Source organism: Malurus melanocephalus, unplaced genomic scaffold, assembly GCF_030028575.1.
Source record: "Malurus melanocephalus ecotype Western Australia unplaced genomic scaffold, MMel_1.1 scaffold_287, whole genome shotgun sequence".
Lineage (NCBI taxonomy): Eukaryota > Metazoa > Chordata > Aves > Passeriformes > Maluridae > Malurus > Malurus melanocephalus.
Window position 1 is genome coordinate 580,854 of NW_026623519.1, and position 27,930 is coordinate 608,783.

Here is a 27,930-nt window from a genome sequence, read left to right on the forward strand (position 1 = left end):
CCCTGGACACTCTAGTGGCATGTGCCTGGAACCCACTGCAGCCCTTCAGGGCACCAGCTCAGGGCCCCTGTGCCCTGATGCCACCCAATGCCCCGCTCTGAAAATGGCGGCACAGCACCATCCCCCTGGAGCCCTCACCCTCATATCTGTCAGGACCTTTTCCTATTCCCAGCACTGCYTCACCCTTTGTTGACACACAGCCCAGTGCAGCTGGGGTGGGATCACAGGCTGGGTGAGGTTGGAGGCACCTCTGGAGATCACCTTGGCCAGCCCCCTGCTCCATCAGGGCCATCCAGAGCCCAGCATGTGTCCCGGTGGCTTTGGAGTCTCTCCAGCGATGGAAACTCCACCGCCTCCCTGGGCACCTGCACCAGTGCTCAGCCACCCTCACGGTGCACAAGTGTCTCCTGAGCTCAGAGGGCCCCTCCGGTGTGTCAATTTGTGCTCTTGGGGCCTGGGATTGTCCCTGGGCACTGCTGAGCAGAGCGTGGCCCTGTCCCCTCTGCACCCTCCCCCTGAGGTATTTATCCACAGGGATGAGATGTCCTGAGCCTGCTCTCCTCCAGGCTGGGCAGTGCCAGCTCTCTCAGCCTCCCCTCATGGCAGAGATGCTCCAGTCCCTCCATCACCTTCATGGCCCTGTGCTGGACTCTCTCCAGTCTGTCCCTGTCTYCTGGATGGRCAGCCCAGCTCTGGGCCCAGCACTCCAGGCCTGGCCTCACTGGTGTGGAGCAGAGGGGAWGGGTTCTGTGCCTGCTGGCAACACTCACCCTAAGGCAGTCCAGGACACCACTGGACGCTAGGCTGAAAGAGCAGTCATTGCACATTTGTTGCATTTGTTGGCTCATGGTGAACTCCTGGATCCTTTCCTCCATGCTGCTTTGTGGGTGGGTGGCCTCAGCACATTTTAGTGAAGGAAATGACCCTTCCTGAGTGCAGGAATTTGCACCTCCCCTTGGGGATCTTGGGAAGGCTCCTGTCAGACCCTTCCTGCAGCCTAGTAAGATCCCTCTGAATGCAGCACCTGCCTCTGGAGTCCCAGCCACTCCTCCCAGTCCATCCACAGCTGTGCTGAGGGTGGACCCAGTGCTGGACCTCTGGCACCGGACCCAGTACTGCCCCTGGGATGCACCGCTGTTCCGGATCTCCAACAAGACTTGTGCCACTGACAGTCACACTGAGTTCAGCCCTCCAGCCAGGCTGCAGTGCAGCCCTGCCTGCTCACCCAAACCACCTGCAGCAGCTTGCTGAGGCTGGCACCACCACTGCTCTCCCCTCAGGCCCAGTGAGCACCAAAGGTTGGTCAGGCATGACTTCACCTTCCCTTTACCCAACATCTGGAGCATCATCTAAAGCCTCGCTGGGCCCTGGAGGTGGTCACTCTCTGCGGCATGGGCAGGGCYAGGTGGCTGCACTGTGCACGAGGAGAGGTGGGATCCTCCTGGCACAATGTCCTGGAGCCCTGGCCCCACTGCCCGTGGGTGGGAACTGTTCGGAACAGTGCAGTAAGAGCATTTTTAATGAAGTCCACACACTGCAATCCTTTAAAAGAATAGTAAAATCCTCATTTATACATTTATTCTTCAGAGAGGCTCAGATGAACATGTTGAGAAAAGAAATGCTCTCAGAACTTAAGTATAAACTTTTGATTTAACGTAAGCAAAAGATCTTTTCCAAGTATAAAGTGCACAGTTAGTAAAAAATTCAAAACAAACCAAATCAACAATAGCAGAATTATATCAGAATTATACTTGATCTTATGTAGACAAGGGAGATATAAATGCCTTAACTCTAAGACACTGTTTCTTAAAGAATAGTAAGTTCTTTAAAAGCTTTCAAAGAGGTCACAAGCCCTTCTAACAGTAACTCAGTAACYTGGTTCACCTGCAGGTCAGAAGTACTGTTAGAAACAGCAGAGGTTACACCTTCAAACACATGAGCACAGACACACAAGAAAGCAGCAGATRCACATGGATACTCATTCTCCCTCCCTCTAACAGCACCAGTTCCCAGGATAAAAAGGGCAAAGGGGATGTGGCAGGAGTTCTGGAGTTCCCTCACAGCACCTTCCCACCGAGTTATTTGTCAGGACCTACCCAGGCCACCCACACCTCACTGCCTGAGCCAGGTGCTCAGTGCCTCTCTCCCCATTCCAGATATAAAGGCCACAGATCACCACAGTTCCTGACCTTTTACTTGGTGKTTTTAGTTTTGTGGACAGATTTTTTTCAAGCTTTTAGGTTTCATTTAATGAAAGCAGCCTTCCTCTTAGACCTGAGTAAAAGATGGGAGGAAAATGGTCTTCCTCGGTCACTTGTTCAACAGGACAGACATTCAGGACACTCACACCAGTACTGCCAGTCCAGGAAAACTGTCAGAACCCTCACAGATCAACAAGAGAGAAAAAAMCGACACAGGGACAGCAATGAGATCCAAGAGAAGAGGGCAAGGATACAAGAAAGGAAGGATTTCTGATAAGCCTGTCTGTCCAGGACAGTGTAAAGCAGAGCCAAGGTGCACTTGGTGCAGGATGGGCAGAGCCAGGGCACCATCCTGCTGGCATTGCCCCCTCTGCACACCTGTGCCCTGGCAAACATCTGGGCAGCTCAGGCTTCCTGCAACCACTCACACCATGGGCCTTTTGAGCAGTCTTTGCAGGTCAGTCAGTAAAAAATATAACATTCAATGTATCAAAAATACACAATAAAACAAAAAAAGACTGCATGGCACTGCAATGCATTGTTACTTCAATAAAAATTGTGGTCACTTGTAGCAGGTGGTCGGCATCAGCTTTTTTAAATATGAGAAAAATAATCTTTGATTATTAAAATATTCCCCTCTCCCTTCCTTTTTTTTTTCTCCCATGAAATTCACTTTGCTAATTTTTAAGACACCATCCTTAAACCCACTGTATCTTCAGAAGCATACTTAACCCTCTCTTCCTCAGGCACTAAGAAAACCCCAACCACCCCAAAAATCCCATCAAAYCTGAGCCGGGATTTTTTCTGCTAGCTCATGCAATAGCAGAGCTAAGGAAGGAATCAGGACCAGACGGAATAGTAAAATCTTGTAATAATAATGAATTGCAGTTTTTAAAGTTACTTTTGCTACACAGTGCCTATACATTCAAAAACAAATAAGAACTGAGTTTACTCTGTTGTAATAAGTTTTTTTTTAGAAGTCCCTTTCGACTGGCACTTAAACCATCTATATTAAAACCTTCTGTATTGTAAAATGCATTTCTGCATTGTTCTGTGAATTATTCCAGTCCGTAGAACCAGCTTTTAGAAGATAGGATGCTCAGGTTTACTCATCTTCTGAGGAAGCAGACTCAATAGTGGCAAAAAGACATCTGTTACTCATCAAAAGAAAGCATTTGTCTGCAGTTGGGTTCTGAGGCTCTCCTGCGTTCGTCATCTGCCATATTATTCCACGATTTCTTCATTGGAGTTAAATGAGGGGCAACAACATCACCATCCTAGCATTAAATTCAGGAAACATTAATGATGGTACATTCACTTTTGCTTTCCATTCCAAAGCAGAGGAAAAACAGCTCAGTCTCAGGCTTAATAGAAAAAAAAATCAATCCAAGGACCCAGAAGCTTTGTAAATCAATAAACARATGACTGTACATCCCAGGGGTGGAAACTGTTGCATTCAGTGGTGGGGAGACAAAGATGTCCTGCCCATCTGAGAAGCCACCACCATTGGCAGCCCAGCTCTCCCTAATCATTACCAGAAAATCCAGAAAGTCAACAGGCTCTATTCTGGCCACTGGTCTATTAACCAAAACATMAGAGTTTGACTTCACCACAGGACATCATTAACACTGCTGCAATCAACCCACCCTTAGTGCTGGSATGTGTCTCACACTGTAAACCAAGCAAGGTTGGTGCAGCAGCTGCTGTGAGGCACTGGGGTTCATCCCAGCCAGATACAGTTGTTAATCTGTGCTCAGGCACTGCCAACACAGACTATCAGCTGCCCAAGCTCAGAAATCAGCTGGTGAGAGGCACWTTGCTGTGCTCTGCAGCACACCAGGGCCTGCAGGGTGGGTGTGCCTGAACCAGAACAATGCGCTTACAGGACACAACCCCACTTCACAACCAGGGAGAGCTGCTGCTTGATCCATKTGCAAAAAGCTCTTCTGAAATCAACTGCTCTAAAGGACAGATGCCTGAAGAATGACCTAAGAACGGCTCTTACACAGTTTTCCATGCCTGTATGCTATCCTAAGAATATTMATCTCCTGGATGGTCTCCTGTGTTTGAGGATACTGCTCTTTCCCCAGCCTGTTCTAGTGAGAGGTCTCCCTGCCCACGGCAGGGATTTGGAACAAGGTGATCTTCAAGGTCGCCTTCCAACCCAAACCATTCCATGATTCTGTGATCCCATGGCACTTGCAGGAGTCTCCAGCAYTACTTCAGCGAAACTAATGTAGCTCCAGATGGAAACCATGATAAAAAAAGAGGTTAGGTCAGTGAGGAGTGAATGCCTCTGTCACAAAGGCAAGGCCTGAATGCCAAATGTTTCAATGAAAAAGCAAGCTGGTGGRCAAAGATGAAGAGTACTAAACAAGAAATATAATAAGTGAATTTGTTACCTGTGGTTTGGTGAAATCATTCTCCATGCACCATTGAACAAAGTACTGTTTTGCACATGAAATAATATATGGATCCTGACTTTTGTAATAAACCCGGACAACCTGCTCCATAAATGTTATGGGTAAAAACTTTGAAACCTTTGGAATAAAACAGAAAAAAGCTTTAGTATTTCTCAGAATACAAAAGGAAAGCAGCAAGAAGCCCCACTACAATCCGTGAGTTTTATCCAAAGCAACTGTGATATTCCAGCTCCCAATGAATTCCAGTTAAATACTCCTCATATTTAAAGGCTGTCAGGATTCCAAACTGTCATAGTACAACACACATGGAAGACCTGCAAGGCCATGGATTGCACCACCTCTCCACAACTCCTGCAAGAACAACCACATGTTGCAGGATTGTGATCACTTCCATCACAGGTGGTGAAAATGTTTTTCAGAAGGAAAACAAAAACCTACCTGTTCTTTACTGATATTGACTGCCTTGGAAGGATCAGCCTTGCAATAAAAGTGAACCTGGTCAATTGGATTCTGATCTTTCATTCCATAATCCATGTTGATAACCTTGTATGTAAAACAAAGAAAATGGCATTTGTTAATGTTTGTCTTTAGTTTTCCCACAATAAATAAAAAGGCTGCACACGCTACTCCTGAAAATTACAGTAATCAAATGGAACAGTAATTAACAAAWTATTACTTAATAAAACAATCTGGTATTTGTATTTTGCATCTTTTCTTACAYCCCTCTTGCTCTGATGCTTCCAGGTGGATTTCACATTTATAGTGACCAACTCCCAGTTGTGCCCTGAAACATTCCAGTTTTCAGCACTGGAAGTGTACTGATCCCTTGCCAGCCCAAACTACACAACCCACAGAGGTTGCTCTATAAGCAGAGCTTAAAATTATAAACATGAGGTTCAGACAACATTATTTACATCTGCCTGGTCAGCAACATTTCTGTGGGCAGCAGGGACCCACTTCCCTAAGATTTCAGTTTGTGGGACAGGAAAAGCCCACAGGCAAATTCTTTWAAGCTCAGTAAACTGCTACAGTCTTGCCCAGTGAAGTGAACCTCCGTGCAAAGGTGCTTTAGGAGCAACTTGTGATGCGCTCTGTGGAAAGCCATTCACTCTTCCCTGAATGAACTGAGAACTGTGTGATACCTGCAGACTGCCCCAGCTCTCTCCTCTGTCTCAGGCCCCTCCTTCCCAACAGTGCTGGCTACAGACTGAGCTGCAGCAGCAGCTGCTTTGTGCTGCAGACAAACCCCAGCAGTGCCTGCTGGGCATTGAAGTGTGCAATACCAGAAGCCTGGAGGTCACTGTGCCTATTTTCCTCCCACCAGACCCACAGGTTTCCTGACCTTCCCAGTGGTCCCCAGCCTGCTGCCATTGACACTCATGGCCCAAACCCCCAAGGATTTCCCCACTGCTCCTTGTCAGAGTGAGGAACAGTGACAGCAGAGCCCACTTGACACSAGGAGCAGTGTMCAGATGACAGCCCARTAAGGCTGCCCACTGCCTGCCCCAYGCCCTCCCACCACAGCAAACCTCCCACRGGACACTCRTTCCCTCAGCCAGCCAGGCTGAACCAGGACTGCAGCTACAGACACCCGTGGTTTGTTCTTTCACCAGGGTACACAAGGCCCCCTGTGATCGAGAAGTTTTTACTTGAACCCGCTCTAGAGRTGTTTACATCGACTATGAAATTCTCAGCCTTTAGCTCCACATCTGGAGGGTCCTTCTCAGGCTTGGAATTAGCAATGCTTTCTGCCAGGCCATTACTCTGAAAGAAACCAAACCAAAAGATTAACACAGTAACTCAGATTACTTTTTATGCACTCTCATGTCTAGGTCAAGGCAACACAACAGGTGACACATGTCACTAAACTAAAGCTTTCAATTCTTCACAGCTGGACAAGACTCCTGGGGCAGTCTGGTTATTTGAATTACTGTACACCTTAGCCATTAGCAAAATCCAGTTTTTAGAAACAAATCAAGCTTATGTAGTTGAGAAAATCCAAAATCTGCCGGTCTGTGGAGAAGGAGTTTTACACCTGATGATGGGGCGGGGGGAGAGCAGGAGTGAGCCATCCTGAATGCTGAAGCATAAAAGCAGAAAATAAGTATCTTCAGCCAACTGTTTCACCAATACAAATGTTTTGCAGTTAAGTTCCCCAAAGCTGAATACTAGACATTTTCACTGAATTTTTAATGAAGGGTTGCGGGATCTTACCCTCTAATAAAACCTTTATATCTATACAGTGAAACATAAAAACCAGCAAGAGATAGAAAACCACAAAAAAAAAACCACAAAAACCCCAGAAGCGGCAAGCTCCTGTGCAAACTTCGGAGAAGATGATGCACTCTACAAGAAAGTACTGCACTAAAGTTGTCACTCACTGAAATGTGTGAGTCCCCATTCAAAGGTTGTGGCCTGTATTCAGGGCTGTTGTGYTTTTAGGGAAGATTTGAAGTAACAAGACCTCCTGGGAATGACTGATTGCGACTCAAAGGAGTGAAGCACAGAGCAGTCAGGAGATTGTCCAGAAGGGAAGGAATTCAGCTAGGAGCAGCTCGGGTTGGAGGTTTTTGCTGCTGATTTGTTCATTGCAAAGATGCAGAGACTGACAAGCGCAGAAAATCACACACGTTTCCAGATGAGGCATGTGTGTGGCGTGTAGTGACTCAGGAAGCCATGGACAAGTTTATTTAGACTAAGAGSAAGCTTAGAGGAAAAACTGCCAAGAGTGAACTCACTGGAGGCAGCCTGTTTGTAATTATGTCTACTCTGTATCAGAATGTATATATGTTAACTTCCTTTCTTTGCTTGCACCATTTTTGAAGTCACCTCTCCAGTTTGCATTAACTGGAAACTCAACCTGAATTCAAGAACTCTGAAGCTGTTTGGGATGCTCCCCTGGCTCTGGCCAGCTTGAGGCTCACTGCATGGGGCTTGGAGTAACCTRRTGCAGTGGAAAGTGTCCCTGTCCACAGCAAGAGGCTGGACTAGATGGACTTTAAAGGTCCATTTCAGCCCAAACCATTCTGTGATTCTCAACATTACATTGTGGTGTGTGAAGGAACAGAGCAGACACAGCTCCATCTTGAGCAGCCACTGCCACCCTCGAGTGCTCAGAAGGAGGGTGACACACTCCTGCCACAGGCTGAAGGAGGAAACATCCTCCCTCAACCCCTCAGCTGGGCACCCAGAGCTGCAAAGCACTGGCTGGATATAATCACTGCATCAACAGTGAGCCTGTCTACCTTCAAAACAACACTATGGATACCCCAAGATTCAATGCCTCTGGCTGGGCTTTCAAAATGAGTTTTTYCTATTATTAACCAAGCTTCTAAAAGGAACTGTTTAAAGGTGGAACTCATACCATCTGCTCTCAAGCCTTATTATGTCTCCTTATTTGTTGGGCCACCTATCCAACCCTCCTCCTCAGAAGGGCAGAAACTTGACAATGCGGGTACAAACGTTTTATATTTGCTTTCACCTCTTTCTTCCTGCTTTTCTCTACGGAATCTCTTAACAATACTTTTTCTTAGACAAAGAACACAAGCAAATCTTTTCTTCAAGCAGAAAGATGAATAGCTACATCTAGCAGTCCTTTTCTAACCTAATTCTTTAAAAAAAACTGAATTATTTTTATGGAGGCTTTCTAGATACAGACATCTGCTTCYAGAAATTTGGCACAGAAAGTTTTCACCATCATGGTTGAAGTTTGGGGATAATTAACTGATGATCTGACAACATAATTGTTTTTGTGTTGTATTATATTACAAATATAGCACATTAAAAGAGTTGAGCCAGCTGGASTGAGCTCTAATATACCATTATTTTGAAATAAAACAACAGGAATTAAACTGCTCTCTGAAGGGTGCTTTGAAAAGCACTCACGAAAAAGACTGAGTAAGTACATGCATGCTCATGCATAGTGTAGAATTTAACAACAACAAATTCAGCMGCTATTAAGCAGTTTGTTGTTTATTCTCAAAGCAAAGCAAAGCATACAAATTATGATTCAAAGCAAATGTGTTCCTTATGATTTTGAAATTTTMATGAACATCAGATGATGTAATAACCTTCTCAACCAGTGAACTCTAATGATCTTCTATAAAATTTTGTATTTTTCAGTAAAGTTTTTCCTGAAAACATTTCTGCAATAATTCAGCTTCTGAATTTCTACCTGTAGCCGTCCTTCTGACTGTTTGTAGACAAAACTTTCCCCCATTTCTTAACATGTTTCATGKCTCAGTTACTTAAGAGGAAAACTTTCGACTCTATTTTTGGAATAGCAAAAAAGCACCCCTCAAACCAAACAAAACCCACATGGAGACAGAGATAAATGGATGGTYAACAACCTCAAGAACATTTTTATGGGGACAGAACTCAGAAACCTCCACCGAAGTACATTACCTTTACAACTGCCTTCTTTGATTCAGGTCGAGTCTCTCCTAAAAACTTGTATAATTCACGTCGTTCTATTTTACACAAAATTTCTCGTGCCTCCTCCAGTTCTGGATGACTTGAGTGCAGAATTTCCAGGTAGATACAGTCTGCCAAAGTTGCATTGATTTTCGTTAGGTATATCACAATCCAGTGCCACAGTAAAATGCACACACAGAAACAAAGATTAAAGCAACAAGAAAACCAGCTGGTTCAGGAAAKACACTTTCAGAGAATGACTGAACTAAATCTGACAATGAGAAGTCACAATATTATCTTAATTATAATTAGATTTACAGTGTTTGTTGGCAGAAAAACTATCTCAATTCTCACGCTGGCAACATACTTTGTTACTTCACTGGAAGTTACTTTCTCATCCTGTTTAGCAAGACTTGTTTAGCAGACTACCCTGAGCTCCAGCACTGACTGGCTCAGGATACAGGTACTCTGTCTTGTGAAAAARATAAAGAACAGCCATTAAGGCTTAAACTTTCTCGGACTTTGGATGCCAGCATCGCAGTCCCCCTGTCTCCACACGACAGTGACACACACGAGATTCCCACCACCAGTTGGTGCAACAYGGGTTTCTTTTGATGTGGCTTCAGAGCAGAAAAGTTATTTTTGGCTGTCCTAGAGACTGCTGCTGCCAGGCTGCTGCTGGACTGATCTGCACCYCATGACTGCACTCCCTGGCCAAGAACACCTGGACAGCTTCAACACAATCCTGCAGGCAAAACTGAGCCCTGCAAGGTCCCATCCAGAGCTGCAASTGGCCTGAGGAGCTCCCAACACATTCCAGAAGCAGCCTCTGAGACGTAGAAAAACACCTTCAACTGGTCTCTTGGACAAGGTCAACCAAAGCCAGGAACTTCTCTACAAGGAACCACAGACCAGGTCTCTTCAGAGAGAGAGCAGATAATACAGGGAAAATAAGAAGCCTGTAAACATCTTCCRTGCAGAAGCAGCAGTGATAAGGAATGCTTTGTTGTCTCAGCTTTTGCTAGAAAAAGGATGGATGCTGCCAAATCAGGAAGTAATACATTAAAAACCAACAGTGGTTCTTCACCTGCCATGGAAGAAAGCTAGGGAACCTTCTGCTGCAGAACCTCACAGAGGCTCATCATTTGCAGAGGTCCATAACCGGACAGTTCACAGAAGCATTACTCACCAGGAACTGCTGAAACAAACCTCAGGAGTGCCCAGGTTGCAAGTACCAGAGGCAGGAAGGTCGTTTAAGACAAGAACATACTCGTCCTTCATGCTYCACTGTACATCTGATGCTGGAATATTCCTCACACCACTCTCCCTGCTGYTCAACCCTCCTTGCTGTGGCAGGCTGTGAGAGGCTGGGGACAGCAGTTTTGAGTCCTTGCCCTGAGCTGTACTCCTCACCAGGTACCAGAGGTAAGCAGGCAGAGACAGCAGGACCTGCCAAGCCAGCCAGCCCCCAGGAACAGGCCCAGCCCAGGAAGAACTTCACCTCAGTTCTTCCCTTTCTACCCAGCCTTCCATGGGTCAGCACTGCAATTCATGTACTCCAACAGCTACTGACCCTCAAAGCCAGCCTCCCATGTCCTGCCCTGAGCAGAGGCACGAGTGACAGAAGGGACAGCAGCTCCTCACCTCAGCAGCAGTTCTGTGGTCAGATTGCAGATGGCTGTGGCAGATGAAGAACTGCCAGCAAGAAGGCCTTTAGCAGAACAAAGGCTAAGGCACACAAAGTTCTCTACAACAGTGCCCTCAGGCCCTATAACTTCATCCATGGACCAAAGTTAGAAGTTCTTTAGTTTTCACTGCTGGCCAGCTAAGGGTTGATGATGGAAACTCAGGAAAGCTGGCTTGGAAGTGCTGGTGAGCTGTAGCTGACAGGTGCTGCACGAGCTGCCAGGTCCCAGGAGCTGCCCTGAGCAGGGCCTGCAGCACCCCCTGCCCTACACACACAGAGCCAAGCCCAGAGSCTCGGGGCAGCAGGGCTGCCTGGCCCACACTGGCCTCCAGTCCCCTCTGCAGCTCTGAACAAAACCAGGGGAACCCTGCTGGGCCCCACAGCACAGACCAGGAGGGGTAAGCAAGCAGRGCAGCAACCCTGAGACCCCACGAGAGCCCTTCCAAATCTGCCTTGGGAACAATTTCACASCACAACACACATCCAGCACTTCTCCACCTGACAGAGCAAGATGTAGAGCCACTTAGAGCTCACTCACATCCCACCTGKGACAAGTGCAATACAGGGCACAGCAGGGCTTTCTAACACTGCTGAATCTGAACATATACAGAACATACAGTTGGTGCTTCTTTCTCTCTCTCAACATAAAAGTCATTTAAGCTARCAGATGGTGCTCTCCCAGCAAGACTTGAGAGCATAAGGACTGGACACCCAGGCCTGCCCCATCTTGTGCAAACAAAAGCTGTAAAAACAGGATGGTTTAAAAAACTGTAAACAACTCAAGGTCTTTTACTTAAAAAAAAATAATTCTGAGACCTCATACCAGTTAGTTTAGTGTAGGCTTCCATGTCCTCCATTGCTGTAGAAATCTGATACACTTTTCCTCCAGAGCCTCTTATTTCAAAAAATTTATCTGCTTTTTGAAGGGCTTCTGTAATCCTAGTTTGAGACAAAATTGCAACTTCAGGATAACATAGTTTTGAAACACCTCACTGCTCAATGGCCTCAACGGGCAAAAAAGAAACAAATTAGTCTGTTATAAACAGATGAAACTGTATGTCCAACTGATCACTGCAACATCTCGTCTCCATGCTKTCACTGCACATTTCAACAGATTTACTGAAGACAGGTTCAGATCAGAATGTAACCTTTAGAWGAATGAATAAGTTCACTTTGTTCTGCTTCAGACTGAGTTTAACACTGATGAGACAATTGCAGAACCCTGCAAAACAGTGACATGGTCCCTCAGCTGCAGCCAGGTGGCCTCACAGATAACCACACCCTTTTACATACTCCTTGCTTCCCAAGTTAGCTGAGAGGGTCCAAAGTTTTGTAAAGGGAAAGCATCAAAACACGTAGTATTTTCAGGTGGGAAAAGAATATGTTCTAGAAATTAAGTTCTTCCATGTACCCTTCTGTCATTTCCAGCTTAGACACCCTTTGGAAATGCTGTCATAATTATGGGAAGCCAATAATGAATTTCTAAACTAAAAATACGTTTTACTCTTGATASCTAGGTACTGCCAAACCTGAGCATATTTAGTCTGAGTTTTAGAGGATCCCTAAATCAGGAGCTGAAGTTTATGAAATGAAAGTAGTCCAAATCACTCCTGTACTGTGTAATCCTTAACATTCCTTTTTTCCAAACTCAACCAGCAGASAAGACACTAAGGATAAAATACTTGGGAATACAAGTATTTCTGCTTTTCAAGAAAAGTAAAAAGAATAATGCTATAGGGAAAAATCTGTAGACATCAACAAGAGAGGTAAAACAGCAGGTAGCCAGCTGAGCTGGTCCTGAACAAATATTGCATCACATAAACACAAAGCCAGACTTCAGCTGAGCTACATAAGGCCATTCATATCTTCACTCTGTAGTAACCTTACTCTAGTAACCAGCCAATTTGAACTAGTGGTCGCTAATGTGCAGATAAGGATTTGACTTCAGCTGTCAGCAGTTTAAATGGCTTAAGTACACCCTGGTCCTGTGCTTCTTCAGGTGTTTAGTAATTTTTTCCTCTAATTTATTCCACATGGAAAGATGTTTTTGTCCTCCTTTCTTTGTTTTTGTTTGCTTYGTTAACCACAGCATCCATGAGACTGTAAATACTAAGTCTTTCCAAAAGAATCAGCCATGGCTATTATTCTATGTCACATCTTATTGATCATCTGAATATTCCAAATGGATATGGATTGTTTCAAGAATTTAAAAATTAATTGAAAAGGAAGGAAAGGAAAATGTACTTGCATTATTTCAATGATGTTGCCAGTCTTATGCTGGTATGCTCTCCGGTGCAGGCAATACCGAGTGTGGAACATCTCGTACACATTTTCAACTTCCTGAATCAAAAAAACCCTATCAGCTTTTACTTTTGCCCCAGTCTTACTTGGAAAACCAATCAATCAATCAAATTAGTTGTCTCCTCCCGTTCACACATGAAACAGAATGATTATTATTCAAATTACCAAAATTTGAAACTCTCAGGGCACTGTGGGACAGCAGAGCACCRAGGGTGATCCCACACAACCTGGCACAGAAGAGGACCCCACACCCTTTTGGCAGCCCCTCACCGAAACCACATTCCCCTCCTGCCCAGAAGACCTGGAGCAGGATTTGTGAGATGGTCTGCACAGTCTCCCCTGACAGCACCTGCCACAAATCCTTTCAAATAGTGCCTTGCACTGTCCCTCCCTTCCCCAAGCAGCAGCAGCTTCTGAGAAAAGCTTTTAGAGCAGCAACTACTTCTCTCTCTCTTGGGCTAAGGGAGAGTGGGGCAGGACCCCTATTCCCACAGGGTACAGCTCCCCTTTGTGCCCCCAGGTGCACTGAGGCYCCCTGGCCTCCACATACTGCTCACCTTGTCACGGGTACAGATGTGCTTCTGGTTTTTCACTTCACAGACCCGAGTGAAGATAAGCAATCGCTTATAGTCAAAATTATTTGGAATTCCCAGGTGATGGCAATCCCTAAAAATATCCCACAGAGCATTTAACAACATGATCACATTTGTACATACAGTAGCATTTTGTCAGTAGGATTTCATAATAAAATGTAAGATTTGTACCTTGCAAAATAATCCCACTTGTCAACATCAATGCCATTTTTTTTGTTAGCTACTATCTCATAGAGGAAACTYTTCTCCTTTGGTCGACCACGGTAGGGCCACTGACAGGGGAGCCGGGAAGAAAAACATCAGAAACAATAAAAAATTAAAGTGTGCCAACTATGTCAWAACAGCTTTTTAAAAACAGTGGGAATACACTTTGACTTAGCCTGTGATAAACATCCAACACTAGGTAGCAAAGAACACAAAGASAAGGAAAGAGCTTCCAGAAGCTGTCAGGCGTTAGAAATCCAGAACAGGGCCTAAGCAGTTGTCTTCTCAGAATCTCAGGAAGAATAAAACCCATGAACACAAGTATTCATTGCCCATTATTCTATTAAAAGAAAGTCTTTGAAATGCCAAAAAAAAGAGCGGAGCAACAAAGAGGGGAAATTTTTTGAATTATTTAATTCTCAGAGAATTGAGAAAACGCACAAACATAAACATGTCACTGTCTTGCAGTCTTCTGCAATCTACAACTTTATAAAACAGAGTTTTAAAACACTTACCTAGATGTTTGAAGCAAAAACTGTTTGAAGTCACTTACTTAAACTCCTACCTCACAAGCGACAATTCAGCCATGAGGTAAAGAGGAAATGAACACCAAAATAGTAAGATACAAGTTGCACATTTTCTTGAAAATTTAAAGATTCTTCAGCTTAAAAAATGCCATAAAGGGCCTTGAACTTCTGAAAGTGGAAAACACTGTATGCAAAAATGGCTACCATGTTACTTGCACTACAGAAATACTAAAACTGATGTGAATAGCAATGGAAACAYGTGGAAGCAGCAGGAAGAAAGCATATCATGGATAAAAATACCATTATCACAAGAGTTCTGCTATTGGGACATGTTCAGGACGCTGTTTGTGTCTGGTGTGTGTCACGACAGAGGCCTGAACCACAGCGCAGAGCCTGCCAATGCAATCTGCTGCCYAAWACCAGGAGGGTGCTGCCATGTTTAYGTGTGTCACTCCTCCTCCTGGTATGCTGCTGGAAAACAGGCACAGAACCCAAACAAGGCAGACATGGGGAAAGAACCTGGCACAAGATCAATGGTAGTGGTAGTCACCAAGATTTGTGTGCAAGCACCAAGATTTGWGTGCAAACAAGCCCAGTGGGATAAAAATTAACTTGTGAATACTGAAAATKAATTTCCTCTTCCTGTAAGATCTCAGACTGAATTTCACTATGCCAAGTTCCCTATGTTTGCCATGTGACTGCTGGAGAAAACATGTCAGAACTATCCACTCCTGCAGCAGAAAATAAYGGGTAAGTGTGAACATTTGTGGGTTACTTGTTTGGGACAACATGCAAAGTCTGATTAGGACCAGATTGTCCTGATAGATCTCCCACCGACTTCAGCTGCTACCAGTTCTTAATTCTGGTGACAATTAAAAGCGTCTCCTTGAAGAGATGACAAGGGCTATAAAGTGAGGAGTAAGGACTTAAGTCTTTCACAGAGTTGCASTGATTAACAACCACCATCTCTTCTTGCTTGCCTCTTGGGGCARCTCATTTCTTCAAGTCTTATCCCTGCCTCTATGTTTGCTACTGCAATAAATCTAAGCATTTTGCTGCTGTCATCAAAGCTGATGTGGCTCGGGCACTCGGGCCAGGCTTGGACTGCTCACTGCCTCATCTCTGCCAGGGCTCAGTTTTGTTATCCAGATGGAGGGAGGCCTCCTTTTCTCCAGGCCAAGCTCCYTCAGCTGCTCCTCATCACACCTGTGCTCCAGACCCTCCCCCAGCTCCACTGCCTTTCTCCATTGCACCTCAGTGTCTTTCTTCAAGTGAGGGSCCCAAAACTGAACCCAGAACTTGAGTTGTGGCTCACCAGTGCCCAGCACAGGGGGACAGTCACTGTTCTGGTCCTGCTACCAACCATGGCTGGTACAGGCCAYGTGCCATTCACCTCTTGCCCACCTGGGCAYACCTGGCTCATTTTCAGCCACTGTCAACCATCTAGCACCCCCAGGTCCTTTTAGCCCTGGCCACTTTACAGCTGCCCTGCCCYCAGCCTGTAGCATTCCATGGGATTGTTGTGATCCAAGTGAAGGACYAACACTCAGCATTGTGGAATCTCACACAATTGGCCTGGGCAGATTTATCCAACCTGTTTAGATCCCTCTGTAGAGCCTTCCTGCCCTTCAGTTGAGCACGACCCACATTTCCTAAACTCTGGCTGGCTGGGCCTGATTCCCTGGTTGTCCTGTACATGATGCATGATGGCTCTCATGATGATCTGTTCTACAACCTTCCCTGGAACCAAGGTCAGGCTCACAGCCCTGTAGCTTCCCAGAACATCCTTTAGATCCTTCTCGTACATGGGGTCACATTTGCTGACTTCCAGTCAACTGGGACCACCCAGGATTGMTGGTAAATGATGGAAAGTAYCTTGGTGAACACTACTTCCAACTCCTTGAGTGCCTTTGAGTGGATCCCAGTCATGAGTTAGGTTCACTAAACACARGTAACATTCTACAGCTTTCCTCTGATCTGAAGGCTTTTGGGTGAGAATTCTCAGGGAGATGCAAACACATTAACACACCTGCCAGTTGTAAGAAATAAACACTACACTACATTCCTCCAGCATCAATTGAGAGAAGATACTCAGAATTTCTTGGGGCTAGAAGTAACATAGCAGAAGCCGAAATTATCTGTTCTTTCATTGAAATAAAGACATTTCTTGAGATAACCACAGGTGCAGTACACCGACTCACCGATTTTTCACAGGCATTTTCATCTACAGGCCCTCCTATTTGTTCCTTGATGAAGAGCATATCTTCTTCAAGGACAAGACCATATGACTCCATGACTTTTTCCAGTTTATTGGAAGTGATCAAATGCTCAAACATTTGAACAGAAGCAGTTTCATGCTGTGAAAAAAAACCCATCCAAATATTGTATTATATATTTTAAACATCTTTCCTGCAATGTCACAGCTTTGCTCTAGTCAGCAGCACTGCCTGGCAGGGCACATGGGCAGGCTGCTCTGAAGCGAAGCATCGGAGTGCTTTCCTAATCATTTTGCATCAAACAGARCAGGAAATCACCCAGTCTTGAGCCCAGAAACACACTCTTCAGCAGTAAGCTGCTAATTCTGTGCATTGACAAACAGCAGCAAGGCAGTTACAATGCTAAAAGATAAAATAATCAATTTTACCATGCAGAAGATTGTCTACTCAGATGATTCTGCTTAGAAATTACAAGCAGAGAGAGGCCTAAAAGGACTGTGCTGCATTTCATTCTTAGCAAACAACTGCTGAAACTCTGTTCAAAATTTTGGAAAGTTTGAATTCTAAACACTGCATCAAATATCCTGGCCTTCGAYTAAAACATTATACTGGAATGCAAACTGCCAGTTGGTACTTTGTATCTGTAAAGTATTTTCTGCAGAAAGCTCTCAATATGCGTTTTAAGGCACAATGCTGGCCAAAAATGATCAGTGCAGCCCTAACAAGGAAATCATCACAAGATTAGGAGACAACATTCTGGTTCTCAATTAGGTCATCAAAATAATGCAATAAGGTAAGGCCACATGACCACTATGGTCTCACAGGCACTGGCACTCTTTAAAGATTAATTATCCTGCCTCTAAAAATTTCAAGTTTGTATTTTTAATAGCRAAAAGCCTACCTTCCACTTCAAATCTGGACGAGTGAGTGGAATAAATCTTCCATCAAACATGTGTGAAAATGGCCCATGACCTTAAAAATAAAGAGACATAGTTGTCAGCAAAAATTTTTTCTTGAGTAAGCTTATATCTGAATTCTCCTGGATTYGACTTGCTCTTAACATATCATAGAATCTTAGACTGGTTTGGGTTGGAAGARACCTTCAAGATCATCTCRTTCTACCCCCTGCTATAGGCAGGGACACCTTCCACTATCCCAGGYTGCTCCAAGCCCTGTGCAGCCTGGCCTTYGGCACTTCCAGGGAAGGGCAGCCACAGMTTCTCTGGGCAGCCTGTGCCAGGGCCTCAGCACCCTCACAGGSAGCAATTCCTTCCCAATATCCMATCTAACCCTGCCCTCTGCCAGGGTGAAGCCCTTCTTCCTTGTCCTGTCACTCCAAGCCTTGTCCAAAGTCCCCCTCAGCTCTCTTGGAGCCCCTTTAAGGTTGTCTAGGGTCTCTCTGGAACCTTCTCTCCTCCTGAACACTCCCAKCTCTCCCAGCCTGGCTCCAGAGCCAAGAGCAGAGGGGCTCCAGCCCTTGGTGCATCTCCATGGCCTTGCTCCAATGGCACCAGATCCTTATGTTGGGCCCAGGGCAGGGGCAGCTTTGCAGGTGGGGTCTCACCTGAGCACAGCAGAGGGGCAGAATCCCCTCCTCACCTCACGTTAGAGGATCAGCCCAGCACATGGGGGATTTCTGGGCTGATTCTGGTCCTGTCCAGCCTCTTACCCACCAAAGCCCCTACGTTCTTCTCCTGAGGGCTGCTCTCAATCCACTCCCTGGCCCTCCAGCCTGTCCAGGTCCCTCTGGGATCCCCATCCCTTCCCTCCAGCATGTGACCCCACCACACAGCCCAGCATTGCACCCTTGCACAGTTTGTCAGCATCGATCCCACTGTCCCCATCACTGACAGGGACATCCAACAGCACTGGTCCCCACACAGGTCACTCATCACTGTGCTCCATCTGGACATCAAGCCTGTAACCACAACTCTCTGGACATCAAGCCTGTAACCACAACTCTCTGAGTGCAACCATCCAGGTAATTCCTTATTCATCATCTAAGAAGAAGACTCAGGTATAACAAGTACATGTTCCTAAGATACTGTAAGTACTAATGTACTTAACAGCCGCTTCCAGCACCTACACTATGGGCAAGYACTGCAGCAACACTGAGAAAATTAATTACTCTGTGTCAGCTCTGAAGAAGGGAAGTAGTTATGAAATAATCATTACAGTTTTTGAAAGGAAYGTTAATTTCCATTCTGAAATGTTTKACGAGACCTGGGGSAATCACAGAAGGAAGTGGATACTTCAATCAYTGAGGGCAGAGCTCTAGGCACCATTTGGAAACAAGACAAAGTACTACCTAAGGGTGGCTACAGATTCACCAAGTGGAACTGTCTCCACAGATGTACTCCAGACCAAAMAGAACAGACAAAACCTGTCTTGGAATATGGCCATGCACTGAGCAGCCCGAAACAGCTCACATGTTCTGATCTCACAGCCAGCTTTACATCCCAGTTAGCTTTCCAAGAGCAAYAACCCATGTCATGTGCTCCTTACCCAAATCGTGACAAAGCCCAGCAATTTCTACACAGAGGATGTCTCGCGGGGTTATATCCAGTTCYGGTTGTCTCTCCTTCAGTGTACGAACCAGACATCCTGCAAGGTAACCAACCCTGTTGCAGGAGGAAAAGAAAGGAATATAGCAGTGGTTTAGGATGAACAGAAAARGAAAGTTTCCCTGTTCTGTTTTGCTCCATTAACTCACAGCCCTTATCTGAGAGGCAGCATTCAACAAATACCCAAATCCTGACCTGCGAGAGAATCACAGAAACAGTTTCCTGTCATAGAGTTTTAGTCCTTTGAAAGCAAAAAAGCATGGGATACCATGCCCAAAACACAGAGACTCTACAGCAACCAGCACATTTCATAACACATAACCCCACAATAGCCGTGTAAAGGAACAGCAGTGCACCACTGACAGTGAGAAGCACCTCAGCAAACACAGAATTCTTGAATTCCAGTCAGGGCACACTGCAAAGGTCCACAACGRTCACCAAAGCATTTGGTCGTAATTTCCAACTGCTGCTTTAATAATAGCTTATGACAATTATTTCTCTTCTTCTCATTCATTTTAGATTTGAAATTTAATTGAATGGGACCTTCTKTCCCCATGACACAAAACCGGCAGGAGCAAATATATGGCACATACTTCCATAAACTGTTTATAAGCTCTACACAAACCTYTCTCTACTTGCTTCAAAGCTTCCCTAGCAGAACAGTTTAAAGCAAGACAAGGCTTTCTATGACGAGGACATTAGTCCAAATTTCACTGTTTGGTGGTTTTTTACTAAACCAATAAGCACACAAAGCTCACCTMTTCTATTTGTAACATTGTAGGAATCTTTGAAATTACATGAAAGTGGAGAACAACTGTCCTAAATTTAATGCTATGGATCAATGTTCCATTGTTCAAAAGAGAAGCTGCTGATACAACTGGAGTTTTCAGACTTCTGTTGTGAAAACTTTGTTTATATTCAACCACATTTCTGTCTTTTTGGTTTACCAGGTGCAGTCAATCCAGGCTGCCTCATTCATCTGACCCTTTTGCCAACAGCCACTTGAAYCTTGTCATAGGTAAGCCAGATTTACTCCCAATATTTCAGCACCAACAAAAGCAACTTTAGGCTGGCCAGATCACCTGAATGAAAACCACTTACTACCTTAATTTCACTGCACCTTGGGATATACCCTTAAAAGAAGATCAAATTTGTCAATCATCAATTTCCCTGTGGAGTGTGAATGACCTGGCAATACTCTACAAATTCTTCTGTCCATCGTATTTCTGCTTAACTGAATTACAGCCATCAGCCTGACAACCTGCCACTRATTGCATGAAGCACATCTATCTGCAAAGACAAACATTACAAATCAAATGGATTTTAGCTGTGCTGGACAATGTGTGGGGATTACAAATGTTTGGCWGAGAAGGCAGAGTAGCCAGTACCCTTACTAAGTTTATGCTTTAAAGCTTATATTTTGACTRGGGAAACATAAAGTGTTTACAGTTTTTAGCTAACATTATTCTTAAAATAATAAAAGGTGGGGAAGGAAATCTAACATTGATCTGTCTTGTAGGTTTCTTTATCCGTCTTTATCAAAAGAAGTTCAAGGGAACAATCCACAATCASATGGGATATCTGGGAACATCTGACACCAGAAACACCCCCACAGCAGTTTTCACCAATGCTCAGACAGCAATGCCCCTTGGCTGGCATTCCACAGCAGTGGAACCAAACACAGGGACACCAAGATGCAAGAGATAYGTGTGACAGAACCACCACCTTACCCCAGGGAGTGTTCAAAGCGGTTGTGAGAGGCTCCTGGAAAAACAAAGTATGTGCCACCCAGCTGCTTGATGTACCGGAGCCGCTGGAACTGAGGCGTGTCGATGATCCGAACAAGCAGGGGATGCATTTCAATGTGGCCATGAACAGGATCGTTAAAAACCTACAGAAGCAAAAAAAAAAAAAAAAAATGTAATTAACACTCAGAATTTTACTTTGAAAAGAAACATGCACCAAGGTAAAGGATAGCTAGAATGGTCAGGTATTTGGTGTGAGAGACTGTTTATCTTCTGTAAAACAGACATATCTTGCCAACCYTATATCAAGACCTATCATGGAAYAGGATGGTTGGGGTTGGAAGGGRCCTTAAAGATCACCTTGYTCCAACACACTGCCATGGGYAGGGACACCTTCCACTAGACCAGATCTCTGCAAGCCYGSTCCAATCTGGCCKTGAACACTTCCAGGCATGCTGCACCCTCAACCTCTCTGCTCAACTTAATTTTTCTTGGAGAACTACTTAAGCTCGACACCAAAAAAGATTCAACTGCCTATTTCACACAGCAAGGGAAGTAAAGTCAAAATCCCRTAAAATGTTACCTCCAGCTGTGCAATTCCAAAACTTAATACTTGTGAAAACCACTGTCTTTATTAATTTGCTATTCCAATTAAAGYAGGATAGTGCAATGCATGTCAGAGATATCAAATAAAAAGGGTTAGGCCTGACATTGTTCATGCTTTTAAAAACAAATGCAATTTTGMTGAGTGGAAATTGTGATTGCTGCTTTTTTCATAAAACAAAATGCAAACCTCCAAGGTAACTAAAATATGAAAGAAGTGCTCCCTGGCAAGCACACATTTTCACAGACATCTCAGTAACTACAGGGACTCAGTAGAGAAGGTCAACACATTTAATCCTTGCCATCAAACTGCAAATAAAACCATTCAATCACACATGTATCTTGGTAGAACACTGAGGCAAATAATGTGCTCCTGTGCTCTCTACCCTTAATCACTGAGCTGGGAGGGCTCTAGCASATGTGTAGASTGGTATGGAATGGATGCAGCCCTGSACCCAGTTAAACCAACACACACCACTGGGAGAAACAGCTGGACACAGCAAACAGTGAAARTGAGGAGGAATCTGTTAACCCAGGCCTGGGGCAAAACTAATAAAACAAGGGGAGGCTCTACACAGAGGGATGTGAAAGGGGAGCTTCTCAACATATGTCAGACAGCTYTTCTGCACATTCAATCCTTCACAAYCTCCGGGTGTCCACRGAAAGCTTCCACATAATGATTTTGGCAATTCTTCTGGTTACTGTGGTTTTTCACAGACCAGCACTAYCAAGGGACCAGAGTTTGCTGCTGCGCAAAGGCAAGATATCAGCTGGCAGTAGCCAGACAGGAGGAGGGGAGGCAGAGATGGGAAGCAGAGYCCTGTGCAGGGCCTGTGGCAGGAGCTGGCCACAGTGTCCCAACAGCCTGGGTTACCTTCATCACCTCCACGGGCTGCTGTTGCAGCTGCATCAGGCACGCCAGCACTTCCAGTCGCTCAGCTGGGCAGCTAGGAAGGAAAAAGACTCTGAGAGCAAAGTYTGCAATGCATTTCCTTTTACAATTTGCATATGGAGTTACTTGAGCGAGTTCACATTACTCTGATACTCATTGATGAAAGAAGATTACATTTTCAGAAGAACAGAAAAGAAGAACATTTTCAGAAGAATACTGAAAGAATTAATCCTTTAAAAATCAAGTATAGAAGGAAGAGAACAAATAGCTAGAGAAACTGTCTGTAGAGGACTGTAAGTGCTTCTCCCACTTACACAGAACTGAGAAATCAGACCACCACAAAATCGATGAAAAAAAGTGTGTAAGTCGCATCTGGAGATAAGTCCTTTAAACTTATGGGAAAGACAGCATACAGTGTCTGAGTAATTGACACATTTTAAGGATGAAAAGCTTCTTTAAACTAAAATGTCAAAGTCACAATGAACAATTTTTATAAAACTTTCTTCAGGTAGTCAACTCTGTATAAAAGTTTAATTTTGTCAAATTAACTTGAATTTTACATAAATTAATTTCAACTCCAATAGCAAAACCACTGCAGTTTAAAACAGGTTCTAATTTTATTGACACTGATTCTTCTATTTTGCAAAGATAGTTTGTTGTCATTTTTAATAAATTATTAAAGGTACCCTTCACAACACACAGATAATCTTCCAGTGCAGGTACTCAACTGTAGCCACTGCAGTCTAAGAGCACAGACAGCACATATCTGGAGAGAGAGATAATAAGTTCTATCACACCTGCTTTTATTAACTGTAKGCAAGCCTTGCCTTTGAGCCAAGTGATTTCAGTCTCATTGTGACAGCAAACACTATCATGAGAAAATACTTTTTCTGCAGTTAACCACCCTGAGATCAGTTTGACATTAGTCTTTCAACATAAACTTTAACAGAAAACAGGACTATAAAATGTCAACTATTAGCAAAAAGTACTGCTTGTTGCACTACATATTCMCTGAATAATTTAATAATTCACAATCCACACAATTTTAAAGGCATGTGATGTTTGAGCTGTTGGTGAGCAGTGTTTGTTCTCAACCACTTGGCATCCCTTTCCCAAACAGGGAGCTCTTGGGCCTCAGCTACTGCTCAGACTGTCACAAGGCGGGGCTGTAGCACTTCTGCTATGGAGACAGACTGAGAAAGCTGGGGCTGCTCAGCCCAGAGAAGGGAAGTCTACRAGGAGACTTCACTGAAGACTTCCAGTACCTTAAGGGGACCTCTAAAAAGGAGGGAGAGGGACTTTTTATAAGGGCASATAAGGGGYAATGGTTTTAAACTGGCAGAGGCCAGGGTTGCATTCAGTATTAGGAAAAAATTCTTCCYTGTGAGGTGGTGAGGCCCTGGCATAGGCTGCCCAGAGAAGCTGTGCCTGCCCCATGCCACAGGGGCAAATGTCCACTTCCAGGGAGAAGTGTCCAAGGACAGGTTGGATGGGGCTTGGAGCAACCTGGGATAATGGATGGGGGGATGGAATGAGATGATCTTWCASGTCCCTTCCAACCCAAYCCAAACTATTCAATGATTCTATGATGAAAAGCAGTCTTGGTGATGCTCAGAACAGCGTGTGTTCCAGGACACAACTCTGAGGATAAATCAACATTGTGACCAGCAACTATTATACAAATGTAACACATGCCTCTAACAACTTTGTTTTCACACAGAATCACAGAATTAACTAGCCTGGAAAAGACCTTTGAGACTTGATGGTCAACTCAACCTATGACCTAACACCACCTTATCATGTAAGCTATAGCACTAAGTGCCACATCAAGTCTTCTTGTAAACACCTCCAGGGTGACTCCACCACCTCCCTGGGCAGCCCACTCCAATGGCCAATCACTCTTTCTGTTAAGATTTTTTTCCTAATGTCCAGTCTAAACTTCCCCAGTTGCAGCTCAAGACTATGTCCTCTTGTCCTGTCACTGGTTGCCTGGAGAAGAGACCAACCCYGACCRGGCTGCASCCTCCTGTCAGATGGTTGTAGAGTGATGAGGTCTCCCCTGAGGCTCCTCYTCTCCAGGAAAAACAACCACAGCTCTCCCAGCTGCCCCTCCCAGAACTTGTGTTCCACACCTTTCACCAGCCTTGTTGCCCTYCTCTGGACACACTCCAGCCCCTCAATATCMTTCCTAAATTGGAGAGCCCAGAACTGGACACAACACCCAAAGTGTGACCTCACCAGTGCCAAGTACAGGGAAAGAATCACTTCCCCAGTCCTGCTGGCCACACTTCATATTTTAATAYGGTCTGTTCAGGTCTGTCATTATTGCAACCCTTTGTGGCCCACACTAGGCACCAATAAGGACTGCTGTGTATTAACACCAGCCAGGAACTCAGTCCCACGCAGCCACTTGCTGCTCTGGTGGGATGGGGACGAGAATCAGGAAAAGGTAAAACCTTGCATTGCTGTCAGTGTGATTCTGCTGTGACCAATCATCTGGATGTCACACCACAGAATGCTCTTCATCCTCCTTCAGATAGAAAACAACAGCAGGACATTTTTCACCTGCAGTCTACATGGTCAGACCCCCTTAACCAAGACAAATCCTGTTAACACAGGYAACTGTGGTCTTCCAGGGCTCTGCAGGCAGATTTCCTCCAGCAGCCAAAGCAGCACTACTGCTGACTGCTTGGAAATGGTGAGAACTGGCCCTTCCTCATCCACTCCCCTCCCGGCTCTGTCCATACCCTCCCACATGCCACAAGAGACAAGGATAAGAAAAATCCCTTTCCTGTGCCCAAAGAGATCAGCCAGACAGCCCCAATCATCCTCTGAATTCAGTATGCAGCACACTGTATGCCACACAAAACATCCACTGCCAGCAGCATGAGCACAGCTGGGAAACACAGCGTTGCTTCCAAGCCCCATTGACCCAAGCTCTCCCTGCTGAACACCCAGGCAGCCAGGGAACTMAAGACATGCATTCATTACTGGCCTGTCACAGAGAAATTATCAAAGTTACTGCAGGGCACAGCATGCAGTGCACAGCAAAAGATTTGTTCTTAGTGAAAATTTGAGATGTTTACAAAAAGGAGAACGCTTGAGCAATTTCTCATCCAACTCTCAACAGTTTCAGCTTAATAGAAACAATATATCAGATCTCACAGAAGAAAACTCTGTACAAAAGAAAACCCTGCCATTCCGTAAACCCAGCATCACCTGCTCTCAGCCCAGTGCCCCCATCACTTGTACCCCACACTGAGGGACTCCTGGCTACCCCATCATGCTGCCCACATTCAGCACTGACAGACAGCCYCTGACTCCCCAGACCAGCTACACATGTCCATTGTGTCCTGGACAACTGTTCTTTCCCTGCTGGAAGCAACCAGCGTTCRGGCAAGTCCTAAATAAAACTAGACAACAATTTGTCATTTCAGTCAGGAAATTACCTGGTACTTTAGAATAAGCAAAGCCTTCAGCTGCCTTCCACAACATCACAGCATTTCTATGTGTACACTTCAAACAGCTGCAGTTAAACGCCTTTTCCACAGAGAGAGAAACCAAAAATACATTATTGACTCCTGCACATCTTACCTCTTCCAAAGCACAGCACTTCTGCCTTGTCCCGCTGAGTCACACCAGCTTTTCAYTCTCTTCCAACATCCACGCCCAGACATCTGCCCTTTCCCACTCCCCCTCACATGCTGATGCCTCAATAAAACAGGGAAAGGGCCCTTCACCCCCAGCACAGCATGAGCTATGGCAAGTTTTCAGCCAAGGAGCCAACCTGCACACCAAAGTGCTCTAACCCGCAGCAGAAAGCACAGCTCTGAACTTCATTGCAGCTGCCAGATTACACACCCAAACCTGCCTCAGGGCCAYCAACCACAATATCAGCAAACAGCTGGAGCCAACAGACAGGTTTTGAGACAAATTTGGAGGAAACAGTATAAACAAGGTTAACAAAGGAGTAAAGAAAAGACATTCACAGATTAAAAACCACCAGGAAGTATGCGGTGAGCAAGCAGGCTCACATCCCAGTAGAGGAGAGAAAGAGAGGATCCCCAGCAGGACAGAGAAGGGGCAAAGGGGCCCTTCCAACACACAGAATAGCAGGACACAATCATACTCTCTGCTGTTCCAGAAGAGAAAGAAAGCATTGCACCACCAGAAAGACTGCAATGGTTGTGAGACTAGTTATTCCCTCACTGCTGGGAACAATCCTTTACAGACTTTAAAACAGCATCCAGTGTCCCTGTGTTCACGGCAGATGACTGCTACCAGCTGGACTGTCTGCTCCAGACAGCCCAGGGCAGTGGGGGCTCATAGTGGCAAGGACTCGGCCACAGGCCCCTGTTCTGTTAGGACATGCAACGTTTCTTTTTCCACAGCAGCCCACGCTGCTGTAGGCATAACAGCAAGAGAGCCAAGCTCCAGCAGGTGCTGCAAGGTTGACCTATGGATGCTCGGGATTTCTCTCAGGGAGACAGATGACACCCYGCATCCGCAGAGCAGCATCTCCTTCTCCATCAAACATCGTTGCAGCTGTCGCTCCYGGAGTTGGAGCAGCAGCAACTTCAGGCAGAAAGTTCTCATCAGAATCCCTGGAGTTCACTTTGGTGCTCCCAGCAACTCTCAAAAGCTCACTGTTCTATCCAGGGGACTTTCGTTAACCTTTTCTAACGGATCGAGTTTTTTGCTTCTCATGCTTACTGGGCAGTGARCAACCGCGCCGCGCCTGTGCTGGGATCAGCAGGGAACGGGAACTGCACSGAGGGTCCGGGATCAGCCCCACCGAGCCCGTTCCCTCGCGTTCGGCCCCGCGCAACTGCSCTGGAGGCGCTTGGTCGGCCCCGGGGCCATGTGCATGTGCAGCCGCTCCCTGTGAGCACGGCCCGCCCGCCGCAGCTCCTGGGCCTCGGTTTCCGGCAGGCCCTCTCCCCTTTCCCCGCGGGCGGCGCTCACCAGACGCGGGTGACCTCGGGGGCGCAGGCCGGCAGGTCCAGCAGCATCCTCGCGGTGACCCCGCTCTCTGCGGGAGCAAGAGAAGCGTCAGCGCCAGCGGCGGGGCCGCACGGCCTCGGCCTCGGCCCCGGCTGCGACTCAGGCTCGGCCCCGGCCCCCGCCAGGTTCCGCTGTACCTCGAAAGCGGCGCAGCAGGCTGGGTTCGCCCACGCCGCAGCGGGAGAGGTGCTGGCAGAGCCACTCCGTGTCCCACAGCCGAGGGTCGCTGCGGTCGCTGCCGGGCCCGGCGGGGCCGCGGGTCCCATCGCACCGCGCGCGCTTGGCGGGAGCGCCCGCCGGGCTCCCCATCCCGCACCGCCACAGCGCGAGCGCCGCCGGCACGCGCCGTGACGTCACCGCCCTGCGCGGCCCCTCACGCGCTCCTCGGCATCGCCCTCGGCCACGGGAGCGGCCCCGGGAGGAGCCTCCGCTCGCCCCCAGAGCCTCCGCTCGCCCCAGAGCAGCCTCCGCTCGCCCCCAGAGCCTCCGCTCGCCCCCGGGGCCTCCGCTCGCCCCAGAGCAGCCTCCGCTCGCCCCCAGAGCCTCCGCTCGCCCCC

The 27,930-nt window shown here is 46.1% G+C and overlaps 1 protein-coding gene across 2 annotated transcripts; it reads right to left on the bottom strand.

The window, feature by feature from the left end:
* Positions 1–1,568: 1,568 nt before the first annotated feature.
* SAMHD1 (SAM and HD domain containing deoxynucleoside triphosphate triphosphohydrolase 1) lies at positions 1,569–27,714 on the bottom strand. Of its 2 annotated transcripts, XM_057376658.1 has the most exons (16): positions 27,511–27,714; positions 27,335–27,401; positions 22,352–22,424; positions 20,860–21,020; positions 19,071–19,186; positions 17,467–17,537; positions 16,551–16,706; positions 13,790–13,890; positions 13,583–13,691; positions 12,973–13,064; positions 11,548–11,663; positions 9,029–9,168; positions 6,299–6,388; positions 5,063–5,167; positions 4,604–4,741; positions 1,569–3,478 (listed from the first exon to the last, which is right to left on the bottom strand). In XM_057376658.1, exons 1-16 carry the CDS (start codon positions 27,680–27,682, stop codon positions 3,356–3,358), a joined length of 1,830 nt encoding a protein of 609 aa, XP_057232641.1. In that variant the 5' UTR covers positions 27,683–27,714; the 3' UTR covers positions 1,569–3,355. The 2 variants fall into 2 exon arrangements, with proteins under 2 accessions (XP_057232641.1, XP_057232643.1); XM_057376660.1 differs by lacking the exons at positions 27,335–27,401; positions 27,511–27,714 and adding an exon at positions 25,964–27,291.
* Between the last annotated feature and the right edge of the window lie 216 nt (positions 27,715–27,930).